The 17,032-nt window shown below is 44.7% G+C and overlaps 1 protein-coding gene across 1 annotated transcript in view; it reads right to left on the bottom strand.

Annotated features, from left to right (window-relative positions):
• Nucleotides 1–1,346: 1,346 nt before the first annotated feature.
• Nucleotides 1,347–17,032, bottom strand: part of LOC124141115 — a 55,438-nt gene continuing 39,752 nt past the window's right edge. The window contains exons 7-11 of the mRNA XM_046509012.2: nt 16,466–16,609; nt 12,153–15,296; nt 10,901–11,494; nt 4,573–10,053; nt 1,347–3,561 (exon numbers count right to left, since the gene is read on the bottom strand). Of these exons, the coding sequence (XP_046364968.2) occupies nt 3,544–3,561; nt 4,573–10,053; nt 10,901–11,494; nt 12,153–15,296; nt 16,466–16,609 (9,381 nt within the window). The 3' untranslated portion in view covers nt 1,347–3,543. The remainder of the gene's footprint in view (nt 3,562–4,572; nt 10,054–10,900; nt 11,495–12,152; nt 15,297–16,465; nt 16,610–17,032) is intronic.

The raw sequence follows: 17,032 nt of genomic DNA, 5'->3' as shown, positions 1-17,032 counted from the left end.
TGTAGTCCAGCCAGATACACACATCCTCTGTCACACCAGGCAGGACAAAGCACATCAAGACCGCAGTCAGCCTTCCTGTAGTCCAGCCAGATACACACATCCTCTATCACGCCAGGCAGGACAAAGCACATCAAGACCCCAGTCAGCCTTCCTGTAGTCCAGCCAGATACACACATCCTCTGTCACACCAGGCAGGACAAAGCACATCAAGACCCCAGTCTGCCTTTTGTTGTTCAGCCAGATACACACATCCTCTATCACACCAGGCAAGACAAATCCCATCAAGACCCCAGTCAGCCTTCCTGTAGTCCAGCCAGATACACACATCCTCTGTCACACCAGGCAGGACAAAGCACATCAAGACCCCAGTCAGCCTTCCTGTAGTCCAACCAGATACACACATCCCGTCACACCAGGCAGGACAAAGCACATCAAGACCCCAGTCAGCCTTCCTGTAGTCCAGCCAGATACACACATCCTCTGTCACACCAGGCAGGACAAAGCACATCAAGAACCCAGTCTGCCTTTTGTTGTCCGACACTGTTTCAGGCCATCATACAAATCACATTCACCTTATTCTTGACAAAATAACCTCATAAGTGAATATGTATCTACACCAGGGGAAAAGGTCACCCCTGCTACCTGTATACATTGTCTTCCATGTAAAATAGCCATTTTTTAAATCGCATCTTGTACTAATTTTCTCACAAAACACAATTGTTTATGTTCACACTGTGACAGACACATTGAAATACAGAACCGAAATTGATTATCCAATAACATGTGATGTAAATGGCAATACCAGTAGCCTTTCATCTGCTTCCAGGGGCGGTCGGGTAGCCTAGTGGTTAAAGCGTTCGCTCGTCACGCGGAAGACCCGGGTTCGATTCCCGACATGGGTACAATGTGTGAAGCCCATTTCTGGTGTCCCCCGCCGTGATATTGCTGGAATATTGCTAAAAGCGGCGTAAAACCATACTCACTCACTCACTCATCTGCTTCCAGCTTCTTCACACCGTAGGATGCGAACCACTACTAGTGTCCATCTAGCACAACTGGCAACACACACTCTTCCAGTACCAAGTTTTCATCAGGTATGCGATATCTTAGATATTTATCAAAATAAGACCTCTGTCATGCAATTGTTTCCAAAAGTTGCATGTAAGTTCATCACATACGAAAATAAAGGAGTGGGGCTTAGCTTTTTCCCGTATGTATATATGCTTTGTTTGTTTGTTGTTTACCACCACTCAGCAATATTCCAGCTATATGACAGTGGTCTGTAAATTATCGAGTGGACCAGACAACCCAGTGATTGATATCATGAGCATCAATCCACGCAATTGGGATACTATGATGTGCATCAACAAGTCAGCGAGCCTGACCACCCTATGCTGTTAGTCCCCTCTTACGACAAACATAGTCGCCTTTTACAGCAAGCATGGGTTGCTGAAGACCTATTCTTACCCAGAAATGCAGCCTCGCAATGTATTCTACTAAAAAAATGTTGAGGACCACCCATATTTTTTCACATAACTACAGTTAATCTGAATTGTTTAATAAGCATTACTTAGAAGTTGATGGATGACAAAGTAGACACAATTTATGGATAACAACTTCTTTAATTACTGTTAAGGCCTTGTACTGTGTCAAGTATTGTCAGTTTAATACTGTATAGTCCCCATGGCTCGGGTGTCAAGCACATAGCTCTACTGTATCTAGCCTGATAACTTAGTGAATCTACCCGTGACCTTGAAGCTTCACGCTGGTCCAAAAGGGTGGTGCACAGGTGCAACCCCACTCCCGATACATATGGGAGTTTTAATGATCAGGAATACTGATAGCAAACATGTCACAACACTTAGCTTACTCATTGGATATATTTTTTCAACAACAAAAACCATGACAATCAAAGTTGCAAATGAGTTTTGGGATCATTTTCATGGAAATTTATGATCACAAAAGGCAGTCCTTTCCCTGCGCTTGTTTGCAGTATTTACCCTGTTATTCAACATGTCATGAGGAATCTAATCTAGTTTTCATTACCTAGTATTTTTCACAATCTCCAACAAAGTCAGAGGTGTGTCAGTGTGCCTACAAACTAAGACAGACAGACACACACACACACACACACATATATATATGCATTCAAGTATCTACACAACAAGTGGTGTTGACATATTACACTAAACTACCTGGGTATCTACACAACACAATAGTCAGTGAGTTGGAATAACGCCGCTTTCAACAGTATTTCAGTCATATTAGTTGTGTCAGCAAGTGGTGTTGACATAATACACTAAACTACCTGGGTATTTGAGGACTGTCGAGTGAGACTATTAGTAGGCATTACCAACAGTGAGAGCAGCTGACCACAGCACAGGGAGCAACCAGCTGGGTCCATCGGGGATGTTGAGGATACGATGTTAGCTGAGAGATTATATCGCACTATCAGCTGAGAGACAATATCCCACCATCAGCTGAGAGATAAATCCCACCATCAGCTGAGAGACAATATCCCACCATCAGCTGAGAAATATTATCGCACCATCAGCAGAGAGACAATATCCCACCATAAGCTGAGAGACAATATCCCACCATCAGCGGAGAGACAATATCCCACCATCAGCTGAGAGACAATATCCCACCATCAGCTGAGAGACAATATCCCACCATCAGCGGAGAGATAAATCACACCATCAGCTGAGAGACAATATCCCACCATCAGCTGAGAGACAATATCCCGCCATAAGCTGAGAGATAAATCATACCATCAGCTGAGAGACAATATCCCACCATCAGCTGAGAGACAATATCCCACCATCAGCTGAGAGACAATATCCCACCATCAGCGGAAAGACAATATCCCACCATCAGCGGAGAAATGATATGGCACCATCAGCGGAGAGACAATATCACACCATCAGCGGAGAGACAATATCCCGTCATAAGCTGAGAGATAAATCCCACAATCAGCGGAGAGACAACAGCACACTATCAGCTGAGAGTTGATATCACACTATCAGCTGAAAGACGATATCACACTATTCTTCCAAAGATGTCACCACCCAATTCCCATTTAGTCCATTAGAACACCACAGGGCCCAAAGGACCTATCCTACACGTATTTAACCTCACTGAACATTCAAGACATGAATAAAGCTAATAAAGCAAGTTCCATAACAAGGCATATAAAAAATTGTACAGGTACTAGGTCTACAAACATATAGAGCATTATGCGTAACATATATTTTGTGGCCTTGAACTCAGCATCAGATAAACATGGACCAGCTCCCACTGATCCACTGGTGGCAGACAAACATGGAGCTGCACTTTCATCATCTTCACAATATTTCACAATATGAAATTCATTATGGTAGATATTAAGTAGTACGGTAAGTGTCAGTGACAAACATCTACAAGTTGCAACACAGATGTCTCTGAACGTCACAAACGTATTTCATGGATTAGATAGGACATGTTTAATACTAAATGTTGTAGAATCAATAATGCACTTGATTCTTGTGAGGAAGCCAGCTGTCTCTAGAGAGTTGGTGAGGCCTGAAAAAGACAAGATTTATATGACAGTGAGTTTGGCTTTAATGATGCCGTTAACAGTTTTTCAGTCACATAATCATTGATCATGGTCTGTGGTATAAAAGTACAATATGAAAGAGGTGAACACATTTGTAACTTTAATGTACCACCAGCAGGCAAGCCTTCCGAGCAGATCCTGGCAACTGAGGGGAACAACTTACCACTGGAGCAGTGCATGAGTAAGTAAGTGATTAATGCAACAGTATTCCAGAAACTGACCACATACATTAATTTATCATATAATGGGTAGGTTTCTCGTTAGGATAAAGCCAACGGATAAAAACGATATCTGTTGGGGTCATATGCAGATAGAGATGCAAATATGAAAGGTCAAGTAGGACTGCTTTCACTGTTTGTAAACAAACATGGCGTCACCCTCGTCATTCGGCGATCGAGTCAGAATTAACCATTGGGAATCTGGATAAACTACAGGGATAATTGCCATCATTATCAAAAGAACAGTCTAATATACTGAAAATCAGTGTCTAACTGTGACGTAGCTAAGGCATTTTATAAGTTTTGGCAACTTTGGAGATATAAATTTCGAAACAATTTTGCCAGGGCACAAGGCCTAGCCAAGCGGGATCAGTAGCCATATCTGTGCTTGTAGACCTCTGCGGCTTGAAACCTTCACAAATTCTTGCCAAGGCTCGCTAAATACAATGTTTATTCCTAATGCTGGATATTTACCATCCCCAAACACACTCGCGTGATAACCTCTATTGAACTGTATTTGAAACTTACAGGACAGGACTAGAAATCCGAAAGGAAAATACATGTAGCAATAAAAAATCGCTTCACCCACCCAACAGAAAAAGAGTAAATGTACCTTTGGAAGTTAGTGCAATCAGGGCTATGATTGCTTTGTAAATGAATCTGTGCTATATTTCTCAGAGCAAGGATATTGTGGCTCTATATGTTAAACGCCAGTCCAAGGTGATTACTTGTAAATTCCCCATGCTATGCTAAACTCACCAGCTCTTTGCGCACTATTGTCACGTGAGTGTTGATTGCCTGGTGCAGGGTAGCGAAGTACTTCAGGCGGGTCAGCCCCTCGGAGCCCAACTCCTTGTTCAGATAACCCACACACACTTGGTACTTAGTTTTCACAAGGTTCAGTTTCCTTAACCGCTTCTTGCCCAAAGAGCCTGTAAAAGTTGTCAATAGTTTCTTCCGGTCATCATGAAGTTTATGAATGTCATTTTTCAGACTCTGCACCAGGTTTGTCTGATTCTTGATGGCCGCCTCTAACTTTTCCTTCACATTCTTCTCAATGTCCAGTTTCATGGACAGTAGGCGAGCATAGGGCTTCTTGGAAATAGCAGACAACAGAATCAAGAAGCATCCTTCTTCTGAGTGGTACTTCCTCTTCTCACTCTGAAGCAGAATGTCATCTGGAACCTTCTGATGTGCTCGGCCAATAAAGCTCAATTTTTGGAATCCTTCCATTAAGTCACTTGCCACCTGCTGTAGGGCATCTTTTTGCCTACTGAGAACCTGGTTGCCGCTATGACCTCGTCCAGAGGGTGCACTATCTGCCTCCATAGATACGTCACTAGAGAAATCTAGACAGTCCTCAGCGGGACTTCCACATGACACTGTGTTTCCAACCAGATTGTGTGTGTCATTCCTCCTGTCCTGTCTCCCTGCATGCTGGGTGTTGTACCACTGCCCTGGAGTTGGCTGAATGTGGCTCAGATTGTTTGTTTTCACCAGTCTCTGAACATCATCCGACATCTTCTGACGGTACTGCATTACAGACAAACCGTTTGACCTTGATTCCATAGCAGTTGTCAAAAGGTTGACATTAGTTTGGGCAATCTGTAAGTTCAATTCAAGTGACATGATACCACTGTGGAGATAATTCTGAGGATTTTTTAAGGGCGGATTTACACAATTTTGCAATCCTGACGATTGACCAGCAGCGGAGACTTGTTTGGTAGAAGTTTGCAAAGCCTCTGAACATTTCTTGATGCATTCCTGGACCACCTGCAGCTCCATGAGAATCTGTTCCTTGGTGAAGTCTTCCAGCTTCCTCTCGAGAGACACCTCTGTCATGGAGTCATCAGGACACAAGCGAAAATTGCCACAAGCTTTCTTCTCCAGCTTCTTCTCATAATGGGCTGCAACAACCTTCGCTTTCTGAACCATTCTTCGTCTTTTATGCTTCGTTTGTTCAGCTAAAACAGTGCTCAGCGGCCATGGAATTTTGTCCTTTACCTTAATTGGATCCAAAACACCAAGTTTGAACTTCAAGTATGTTTCAATGGTGAGTGGAATGATCCTAACAGACCCATCATCTCGGCTGTTCTCCGACACCAGCTTGCCACTGAGTTCCTCCAGGTCTTCAATACTGTCTCCAGAGATGCTGGAAGAGTCATCTGGAGTGTCAGTTGTCTCAAGCTTCTCCTGATCACATCGATATAATTCAAATGACAGTTCATCATTGTAGTCAACTGTCTCCCTTGGTTTCTTAACCAGATCAGGACTACATCTGTGTTCAGAATACCTGGTACTCTTACTCAGGAGCAAAGTTGACCAGTCTGTGGCACCTGTATTGATAACCTGTCTTTGTCTTCCAGAAGATAACGCCTTTGATTTCATGTCCTCTTTTTCATCATACCTTTCCTGAATATTCAAACTGCTCTCATTTCGGTTTTCTTTTGAATCTGCTTTTTCCTGCAATTCAACTTTTCTTACATCTTGTTTATCGACATGAATGATGACTGGTTCCATCTTGGTACCGTTTCTGCTTGTAGAGCACACCTTTCTACTGTCAAGGAGTTCACTCGAAGATCTTGCATCATCCAAAGATCTCAAATCATGTGAGAGTCTTACATCACCGAAGGACCTCACATCACATGAATATCTTCCATCACTTGAGGATCTGACATCACTTGAAGATCTTCCATAACTTGAGGATCTTCCATCACTTGAGGATCTGACATCACTTGAATATCTTCCATCACTTGAGGATCTGACATCACTTGAAGATCTGACATCACTTGAAGATCTTCCATCACTTGAGGATCTGACATCACTTGAAGATCTTCCATCACTTGAGGATCTTACTTCAATCGAATATCTTCGATCACTTGAGGATCTGACATCACTTGAAGATCTTCCATCACTTGAGGATCTGACATCACTTGAAGATCTTCCATCACTTGAGGATCTTACTTCACTTGAATATCTTCGATCACTTGAGGATCTGATATCACTTGAAGATCTTCCATCCCGTGAGGATCTGAAATCACTTGAATATCTTCGATCACTTGAAGTTCTGACATCATTTGAAGATCTCCGATCACTTGAGTATCTCCCATCACTTGAGGATCTGAATTCTCGTGAAGATCTTATATCACTTGAAGATCTTACATCACTTGAAGTTCTCACATCATTTGAGGATCTCCTATCACTTGAATATCTCCTATCACTTGAATATCTCATATTATTTGATGATCTAACATCCCGTGAGGATTTTGCATCATTTGAAGATCTTGGGTCATTTGAGGATCTCCCATCACTTGGGGATCCTACTTCTCGTGAGGATCTCCCATCATTTGGAGGTCTCACATCACTTGAAGATCTCACATCGTTTGAAGATCTCACATCACTTGAGGATTTCCCATCATTTGAAGGTCTCACATCACTTGAAGATTTCACCTCGTTTGAAGATCTCACATCACTTGAAGATCTCACCACTTTTGAGGATCTCACATCTTGTGAAGACACTACATCCAGTGACGATTTGATATCAACAGAGGGTTTGACATCACTTGAGGACTGTACATCCAGAGAGGATCTTGCCTCTTGAGAATTCAGTTCCTTTCTTCGTGTTTCTTGATTCTCTTCACTGTCACTAGTAACATAAGATAGGCTATGAAGCGCATTGAGAATCTTTTCTCTTTCCTTGGATAAAAAATCCAATGGCTGTCCCAATAATTTATCCTTTGGTTTGGGTCCTGGTGACGGACTGAGAGAGTTCCTGCTAGAGTTTGGTTCAGGTGAGCTGTATCCAGTTTTCTCTGATTCAAGTCTTGTGATGACCGACCGAATAACAACTTTCCTGATTGGGGAATGTGAAGTTTTTATGTCATTGCCAGCATGCACAGCCTCCCCAGCATGTGCATCCCGGCTAGATTCGCCTAAAAAAGGACCCTGTCTAATAGGTGATGATGTAGAGCTTGAAGGGTTTGAGGTTGAACCATTACTACCTCCTTTATCAAGAGTCCATGACTTAGAGCTGTCTGAAGACTTACAATACTTAGACTGAGATTCTGGTGTGTGTTCCTTGGTGCTTTGCTTCTCGGGGGAAGACTGATGAGATTCTGGTGTTAACTCTCTTGGCACAGATGATTCTCTTGGCTTCGGGGCAAACATATCAGCAAACCAGTCTGCTGGGTCACTAGACTTCCGTGGCTCGGCCGATGGGGGCTTGCCAGATGTAGGAACCTGTACCAACATTGACATTGGGCGTACAGGAAGAGGTGGAGGAGGTTGGTTTAGGTTAAAGAGTGGTCTCTGAATAGGAACACCGCCAGGCCCATAGGGTTGTTGTCCATGTGGGCCAGGTAGTGGTCCTGGTGGAGGCAATGGCATTCTCTGCTGCTGTTGCCCCAGGACAGGAATACTAGAAGCAACTTGAGGCGGAGGAAGTGCTATCATACCTCTAGGTCCACACATTTGTGGGTACCCATAGTTTGGCGGCCTGGACATTGGTTGTTGTGTATTCCCACCAAGCGGAGGAGGGGGATAGGCTGTGTTGACATGCTGCATTCCATGTACTTGTTGTGGCTGTGTCATAGGTGGTTGAGGTCTTACACCAGGCTGTTGGGGTCTAGGTGGAGGGGGACCGGCAGTTGTTTGCATCGCCTGAGGTGGCATACCAGGTGGCCGCTGCTGAGGAACCATGTGAGGCTGGGGTGGTCCTCCTTGTTGCAGCCCATGATGTGGAATCGGCTGAAGTAAAGTAGGTGGTTGCTGATGAAACCTCAAAGGAACAGGAGGATGTGAAAGGTTAGCATTGTGTGGAGGGCACATGACAGGTGCTTGTACAGGATGAGGTGGAAACCTTAGGTGTTGCTGCTGTCCTGGGACAGGGTGTCCAGGTGGCATGGTGCCTTGAGGAAGTCCTGTATTTACTTGTGGGAGTCTTGTGTTGACTGGAGGGAGTCTTGTATTGACTGGTGGGAGAAATCCTGGAGCCGAAACTCGGGATGGTGGTGGAGGTGGTGGTGGTGGTGGTGGTTGGACAGGAGGAACTGAAGGCCTCACCTGGGAGGGAGCAGGCAGAACCAGAGGTTGACCTGACAGAGCAGCAGAGAAGGTAGGAATCCACATTGACTGTACCGTACTTTGGCCAAGACTTGTAGTTAAAGTTTCTGTCTTCGGTGGAGCAGATTCAGCAGGTACCCACGCAGACACTGGTGGTGTTGTGCATCCTCTAGTTTTACCTAGAACAGGGATAGACTGACCGCTGGGCTTCATGACAACACTGTTCTGTACATCAGACACGTTGCTGCTTTTGGGGGTCATGTCAGATTGTGCTGAGTCTTTACTTTCAAAACTGGTGGAACTGCTTCTGCTGGCAGGAACAGAGGAGGGAGATTTCTTGACACCCATTTTGTACTGAACTGTCGGTATGACTCTTGTCATTGGTCCTGACAATGTCGCTGTGGACACCTGTGGAGATGAAGTCAAAGCTGGTGACACAACTGAATGTTGAGATACAGGCAATAATATTGCCGACACAGTGGTCTTAGTTTCAGCGACTTTCAACTCAGAATAAACACTGGTGGTTTTAGCTTCGGACTTTTTCTTCTTTCCTCCCACACATAAAGTAATTGACAGTTTACGTTTCATGATATCTTTAATTGGACTGAATGTGTTGTGAGTTCCATTGATGTCAAGATCTTCCTCAGTAGACTTTGACTTGGCCTCTTTTGTTTCCTTCTCCTGTCCTTTATCAGTCAGAGAGCTTGCCTCCATCTTGGTGGAAGTCTTCTGAAGCTTCAGGTGCAGAGGTTTGTCACCTTCAATGGAGTTATATCCTCTTTTCTTCTCATCTACTTTCTGGACTGGCTTCTCATTAGTCACGACCTCTTCTTCCTCCTTCTTCACTTCCAGCTTTACAGCTTTTGTTTGAAGTTTCTTCTCATGATGACATGGTTCTTCTTGGACTATGAGATCAAGTCCTGGCACAGTATTCGTCCTGCGATAGTGCGAACTTTTCACCACGTCCTCCGTTTTTAAAGATGGTTTCACATCTGTCAGCAACAAATCTGGTTCCGATTTTATTTCCACTTTCATCTTGAGGCTACCATGCTCCTCTGTGTCTGATTTGCAGTCCTTCATGACGCTGTCCTGCCCCAGATCCACATGATGCATATAGGGTTGGATAGAGCTGACAATGTCTTTACACTTTTGACACTCTCCAGTATAGGAGTTGTATACCTGAAAACACAATGAAATAATTATCAAATACGCACTGTAAAGCCAAAACATAATAGAGGCGGTGGGGTAACCTTGTGGTTAAAGCATTCATTTGCCGTACTGAAGGCCTGGGGTTTTGAATTACCACATGTGTACAGTGTGTGACAGACATTTCTCATCCAAAGATGATATTTTTTAGATCTGCTTGTAACCAAACCACAAAAGATCTTACTGTAGAGCAATTTGAGTATAAAAACACTCATTTCAACTCTCGTTTTGAGGAACTATTTTCTTTCCATGATACAGATGCCTTATATATCTGTCAGTATAAACACATCTTCCTGAGGCAAGGGAGTTAGCTGACTGTAAAAGTCCAGTTTCCACACTTGCCAGACCCCTGAAGAATAGGTCTTCAGCAACCCATGCTTGCCGTTAAAGGCAACTATGCTTGTCGGAAGAGGATCGGGTGGTCAGGCGTGCTGACCTGGTTGATGCATGTCATCAATCCCAATTGCGTGGATCGATGCTCATGATATCAATCACTGGATTTACAGATCGCCGTCATATAGCTGGAATATTGCTGAGTGCGGCGTTAAACAACCACCCAACTTGCCGAACATGTGGAGTTCTTCATGATACTATCCTGCCCCAGATCCAGGCTGGAAGCTGGACCTTCTGGCATAATACATATTAATGCACACATTTCAAGAAAACTTCCAATGTACTGTTTGTGAGCAATAAGAATAGGTTTTCCAACAACAGAATTTAAGAATGACATTTTGTGATAAAGAGGGTATCACGCCAAGGCTCACTTTATTCCTAATACAGGATATTTACCATCCCAAAACATGTGATAACCTCCACTTACCTGAATATAGTCTGTCAGCTCCACTTTGGGCTGTAATCTTTGAATGCTTCTGACATCAAGAGATCGATGCACTCCAACTTGAGCCGACTCTACAGCAGGCGAGACAGGTCTTGATGCCAGCGAAGTCATCGACACACTCTCTGTTCCATAACTGTAGCTATCATCATCAGAATTTGGCAGTGTCTCTACAAAGGTATGAGGCTGATCAAAACTGAAGTCCCCATAATCAATATCATCATTGTCATATTCAATGCTAAAGTTCTCAGATGGGCACGGAGACCATGGTTTCTGATCACTCTCTACATCAACCCTCTTTCTGACAGGAAGCTTCTTTTTCCGCTTTCTCCTCTTCTTATAACCTGCTAAATCTTTATCCACTTTCTTCTTCTTAACCTTCTTGCCCCCGTCAGGTTTACCCCCCTGCACTACTTTCTTGTTCTTGAGATCCTCCTTCTCAATGACCTCAGTCCATGACCGGGCCTGGGTTACAGGTGCATCCTCCTCAGGCTTCAGTTTGGGAGCTGGAGGCTTGAGTGACAATGGAATAATAGCAGCAATGTTGTCCACCTCGGTTATGTCTTGGAGCTTTGGTTTCTGGAAACACAATATTTTTTTGAAATAATTCACAAATGAAACTGGAGGAGAGCAGAGATTTACTGTACATGAATCTGGATGGTAGAGTGTGGTTTATACTGCTTTGAACAGTAAATCCATTACTGTATTTTCTGTGTTCGGCACCTGCTTAAATAAGCACCCACTGACCAACTCCTATACCAGTCTGTACGTAATCTTTATGAGGGGTGCATATTAAGACTGAAAATTTACATGACATTGCATATTTTCTAGTTTATATTAAATACATTTTTACAGAAAAAAGCAGTGCAGAAGGGGTATATAACTGCCTAGTAACAATTACCAAAAAGGTTTTAGTTAGAACTATATTGTTCATTACCAATCTATTTCTGACAAGCTTGACTTGTGTGTAGTTTTAACCAGTGCCCCTCATTGTTACTTTTCAAAGCTGACAGGGCAGTTATTACACGTCTTCCTGAGGCAAGGGAGTTTACTGTCCATGAAAGTCCAGTTTCCACCCTTGCCAAACTAGGCTGGAATCTCAAGGGTTGATCAAAACACCACCAGTGGCTAAAAAAAGTATCATGTTTAAAGTATCCTTGTTTACAGTGACAATATGATAAATACGCAACCTAAAGTTGTCTGAACAATGAAATTATCAAACACTAAAAATACAAACTTTTATTTGCTCTTGCTCTGCAGAACTTGGCCGTTCCTTCTCTGTAAAGAGTGAGCGCTTGATGGGCTTGTCATCACTGTCTTTCTGTTCCTCTGTGCTGAGGCTTGATACTGTCTCAATCTTGTCTGGTGGGGATGGTTTCACAGGAGTCATCTCCACATCACTACTAACTTCCCCCCCACCATCTATCCGTGGGGCCATCCACACTCCTTCACACAAGTCCTCACACACATTGTTATCATCTCGGGCCTCGTACCTCCTCTTGTCACTCGCATCTTTATCAGAACTAACATATTCATCTGCCTCTCTCAATTGATCAACATTTGCCGTAGAAAATTTTCTTCTCGGTGATGAATCATCATGGTGACTTCTTCTCGGTGATGAATCGTCATGGTGACTTCTTCTCGGTGATGAATCTTCATGGTGACGATCTGACAAGTCTCTTCTTCCGTACTCTGATCTTGGAGATCTGCGCGGGGAGTGGTATCGTGAACTCCTATAGTCAACATCGCCATACCTACTGGCATCTTCATGTCTTGGGCTATCACGTCTCGGCCTGTGATCATATGATCTCCTATCGTATCTGGATTCATGTGATCTGCGGTCATCATCATACCTGTATCTCTGGTCTCGTCTCCTGTCGTCCCTCCTCCTGTAGTCCACATCCTCAACGTTACCCTTCCAGTAGTCATCCGACTGAGATCCCCCGTAATGCCGCGAAGAATCACTGCCACTAAATCTCGAGTCTTTCCATTTATAATCATCGTAATCTGAATCTCTGTAATTTGAATAACGCGAGTCTCGGTCCCTGGGGCTGCTCTGCCAGGACTCCCATCTTGAACTGTGTTGTCTGGCATCCGAATCAGTATCTCTGAACTCCAGATGATCTCTACCTGATTGCACATCATCCCTGAATCCTTGCTGTCCGGGGTCACCAGTGTGATACCCTTGAAATGGTGAAGAACTTATTTCTCTGTATCTCTCAGGGGGGGCTTGTTGAAGTTCGGTCTGAGGTTGTACTGTTGGTCCCTTCAGAACGAGTTTAGATATTAAGTCCTTGACATCCCCAAAAGACTGAAGTTTAGTCACAAGATCCTTCACATCATCTTGACTCATATCCTTTGGTGCGGACTGCTGTGGCTCACTCTGCAGCTCCGACTGAGTCAGAGTTTGTGTCTGAGGTGTTACCGGACTTATGGTTGAAACAGACAACCCAGGCAGAACGGACGATAAACAAACACTAGACTTTGGACTAGACTGGATTCCTTGGTGCACAGGGCTATCTTTAAGAACAGAAGCAGGAAAAGAGGGACTATCTGGCCCACTTGGACTGCTCTGTATGTTCATTGATAATGAATGAGCATCGGATTTCATATTCTGTGAATCTTGAATTACTGGACTCCCATGCAGGTCTCTGGCAAAGGGATTACTCAAAGTAGAGGCAGGACCAGGACTCCTAGGAGCTTGTGAAGCAACAGGACTTTGCGTAAGTTTTGAAAAATCAAGTTGAATAATCTTCTTGACAGCTGCATATGGGTCCTTATAGTCTGCACTCCCTTTTGGTGAATAAAGAAGAGATGTGTCTTTGGTAGCTGATCCAACTTCAGAACTGGGGGATTCAGGAAAATATGGTTCATCATAACTAGGTGCATCTTGAAAGTGTGACAGAGCTGACGGAGGCATCTGGATCTGGTTTGAGGAAGAGACGGTACCAGAGACATCATCACTTTCCTGGCGATGGAGGGGGCGACATGTAGGAGGTACAGTGGAGGATGAAACTAGGGTTGGTGACATAGTAGGATCAGAAACAAAGGAAGGTAGTAATGATGAGGCAGAATCTGAAAATGGAGTTGGAGCTGGGACAGATTCAGAAGCTGAGAAAACTGGAGTAGCTGGAGGGGGTACTGGGGCTGGTACTGGGGCTGGTACAGGGGCTGGTACTGGAGCTGGTACAGGGGTGGAAACTGGAGATGAGACAGGGGCTGGGACAGGGGCTGGGACAGGGGCTGGGACAGGGGCTGACTCGGGTACTGTGAGCTGGCTAGGGGTAGAGGACGAAGTTCCTGCAACTGCAATTGATAAGCCAGCCTTGGAGAAGCGACTTGGAGGATAGATTCCAGCTTGAGTGGATGAGGTCACCACTGTTTGACCTTCTATGGTACTGGTCACAGGGACAGCAGAAGCTAAGGTCAAGTCACGTACAACTTCGACTGCTGTTACTGGAACTGAAGGAACAGGAACGGGTGTGATTGTAGGCAGTGAGGAAATGGATGTTGTAGATTTTGCTACATTCTGCTTGTCAGATTGTTTGAAGCGTGTTGAATAGTCAGCAAAACTGATCTTTTTCTTTTTTTCTTTGGCTTCGGCTTTCTTCTGGTCCATTTGTTCTTGGACTTGCTTGACAACACTATTTTGAGCTTGATCCTCACTTGTGATGGCCATTTCATCCTGACCAGTTGTCCCCCACAGCTGTTCTACTGTTTTTATCATTGATTTCATTTGAGGGCTGATTGTCTTCTGTTCCATTGGGAACTGATTAAACATGGCATCACCACCTACATGTTGACCTGAGGGTATTTCAATGGTTCTGTGGCGAGGATCATTTAAAGCCATCCTTGGATCAGAGGGAGCTAGGCGGGGATCACCTGTTATCAAACGTGGATCCATAGGTAATATTCGCGGGTCTGCTAGTGTTAACCTAGGGTCACTTGGCGGAAGTCGAGGATCAGCTAGTCGTGGATCACTTGTAGCATCCCCGACATCGGAAGTGTTTCTTCTCCTGGCGATACGGGGGTCCTCCCGTACTGATGGGATCTTGTATCCTGCACTGCCTACTGGCACAGGGGGAGAGGACAAAGGGCCAAAACCAGACTCCTGTCGTGGGTAGGTTGCGACCGATTCATAGCTGCTTCTTCTGGGACCTACATTCAAGTCACCACGGGACTTCCACTTGTGGCCCAATGCAACCTGGGAAGACTTCCAGTAGTCACTTCCTGTGGATTTCGTCCCGTATGAACTCCGACCAGGCTGACCATAGGCAGCCCCTGATGTCTCCTTCCTCTCATACTGCAGCAAAGCATATGGCAGACAGTGACGAGGCCTCCCGGATGGCAGAGCTTCATCAGTGTATTCATACAGGTAAATCTGCAAATGAAAACATAAATGTCTCATGCACTTTTTCTCACCAATATCAACAAATTTTCACAGGGAGAATTTTGCTAAGCCCCTCCACCCATTGGCCAACATCTACATACATAAAGAGTATTTGCAGCAAGACTGGATAGAGAATCAATATAATTTTATATACATTTAAAAAGCATGCTTTAGAGTCTTTGTCTTTTGACTTGTCTCTTGTGAGGATTCTGATGAGCTCCTCTCCCTTCTATAAGTTAAGTAATGAATCATTAAAGAGTACAATCCTCCATATCCACATGGCCATACCTAAAAGAATTGTCCTGACCAATGAGGCTTCACTGTAATTATTTTTCGACAGCTTAATTCCCATTCAACTGATAAAAGAGTGATTCCAAGGCCTACGTGTGACCTCTGTAGTGAGTGAGTGAGTTTGGTTTAACGCCGCTTTTAACAGTATTCCAGTCATATTGCGGCGTGTCAGCTTAATGTGGGAGGAAAGCCCGAAGTGATGCAGGTCTCAGACGTTTACAACTTCGGTGAAACCCACGAGCATGGGTATGGTGCTGACAAAGCTAGAAACATAATCGGGGCGAACCAGGATTCGAACCCACAATCATAGGTTTCTGGCGTGCCCAAGGAACGCAACTCTGCACAGCAAATCGCGGCGCCTAAGACGACTGGGCCACCTGTGCCCCCTGTGACCTCTGAAGCTGGACGGTGTGAGTGAAGTGGGTCTGAGCTGCCCTGAAAGATATGTGACCTACCTGTGACCTCTGTAGCTGAATAGTGTGAGTGGAGTGGGCCTGGGCTGCCCTGACAGATATGTGACCTACCTGTGATCTCTGTAGCTGGACGGTGTGAGTGGAGTGGGCCTGGGCTGCGCTGACCAACACATGACCTACCTGTGACCTCTGTAGCTGGACGGTGTGAGTGGAGTAGGCCTGAGCTGCGCTGACTAACACATGACCTACCTGTGACCTCTGTAGCTGGACGGTGTGAGTGGAGTGGGCCTGGGCTGCTATGACAGACATGTGACCTACCTGTGACCTCTGAAGCTGGACAGTGTGAGTGGCGTGGGCCTGGGCTGCGCTGAGCAACACATGACCTACCTGTGACCTCTGTAGCTGGACAGTGTGAGTGGAGTGGGCCTGGGCTGCACTGACCAACACATGACCTACCTGTGACCTCTGTAGCTGGACGGTGTGAGTGGAGTGGGCCTGGGCTGCGCTGACCGACACGTGACAGTCATAGTTCGGGGTGGGCTCCACCAGAAGCTCCGGTGTGGTTGCGATCTGTTGTGCCTTGCATCGACCTAGAGTCACCTGCAGGGGAGACAACTGGTGATAAGTGAAGGAAACAAACTATATCATTTCAATGTAGGGACCCCCATTACCCAATCTCATTGAAATCAGATCTTAGTTCTCGCTACCGCTAAACAAAGATCTGAGGACATGCCATTATGGGTCATGTGAGACCGACCTTGCGCAAACCTTGACCAACCAATGGAATGACCAATCAGAAGGCAGCTTTCTCATGCTTTACGGCACTAATTTCAAAATGGCGACTATGCTTTGAAACATATTTTTACAAATTCTTGATTTAAAATTTGAAACCTGAACAAAAGAACATTCTTGAATAGATAGTCTAGATTGTATGGATTCAGTCATTAAACCCATAACTATCGTTCGGAATAACCCGTGTTAAAGTTTTCGAAGTTGCATGATTAGAAATCACATTCCGACTGT

This window comes from Haliotis rufescens, unplaced genomic scaffold, assembly GCF_023055435.1.
Source record: "Haliotis rufescens isolate VD_foot unplaced genomic scaffold, xgHalRufe1.0.p SCAF_11, whole genome shotgun sequence".
NCBI classification, from domain to species: Eukaryota; Metazoa; Mollusca; class Gastropoda; order Lepetellida; family Haliotidae; genus Haliotis; species Haliotis rufescens.
Note: the sequence above shows the minus strand (reverse complement) of the source record. Positions and strands in the feature narration are given on the sequence as shown.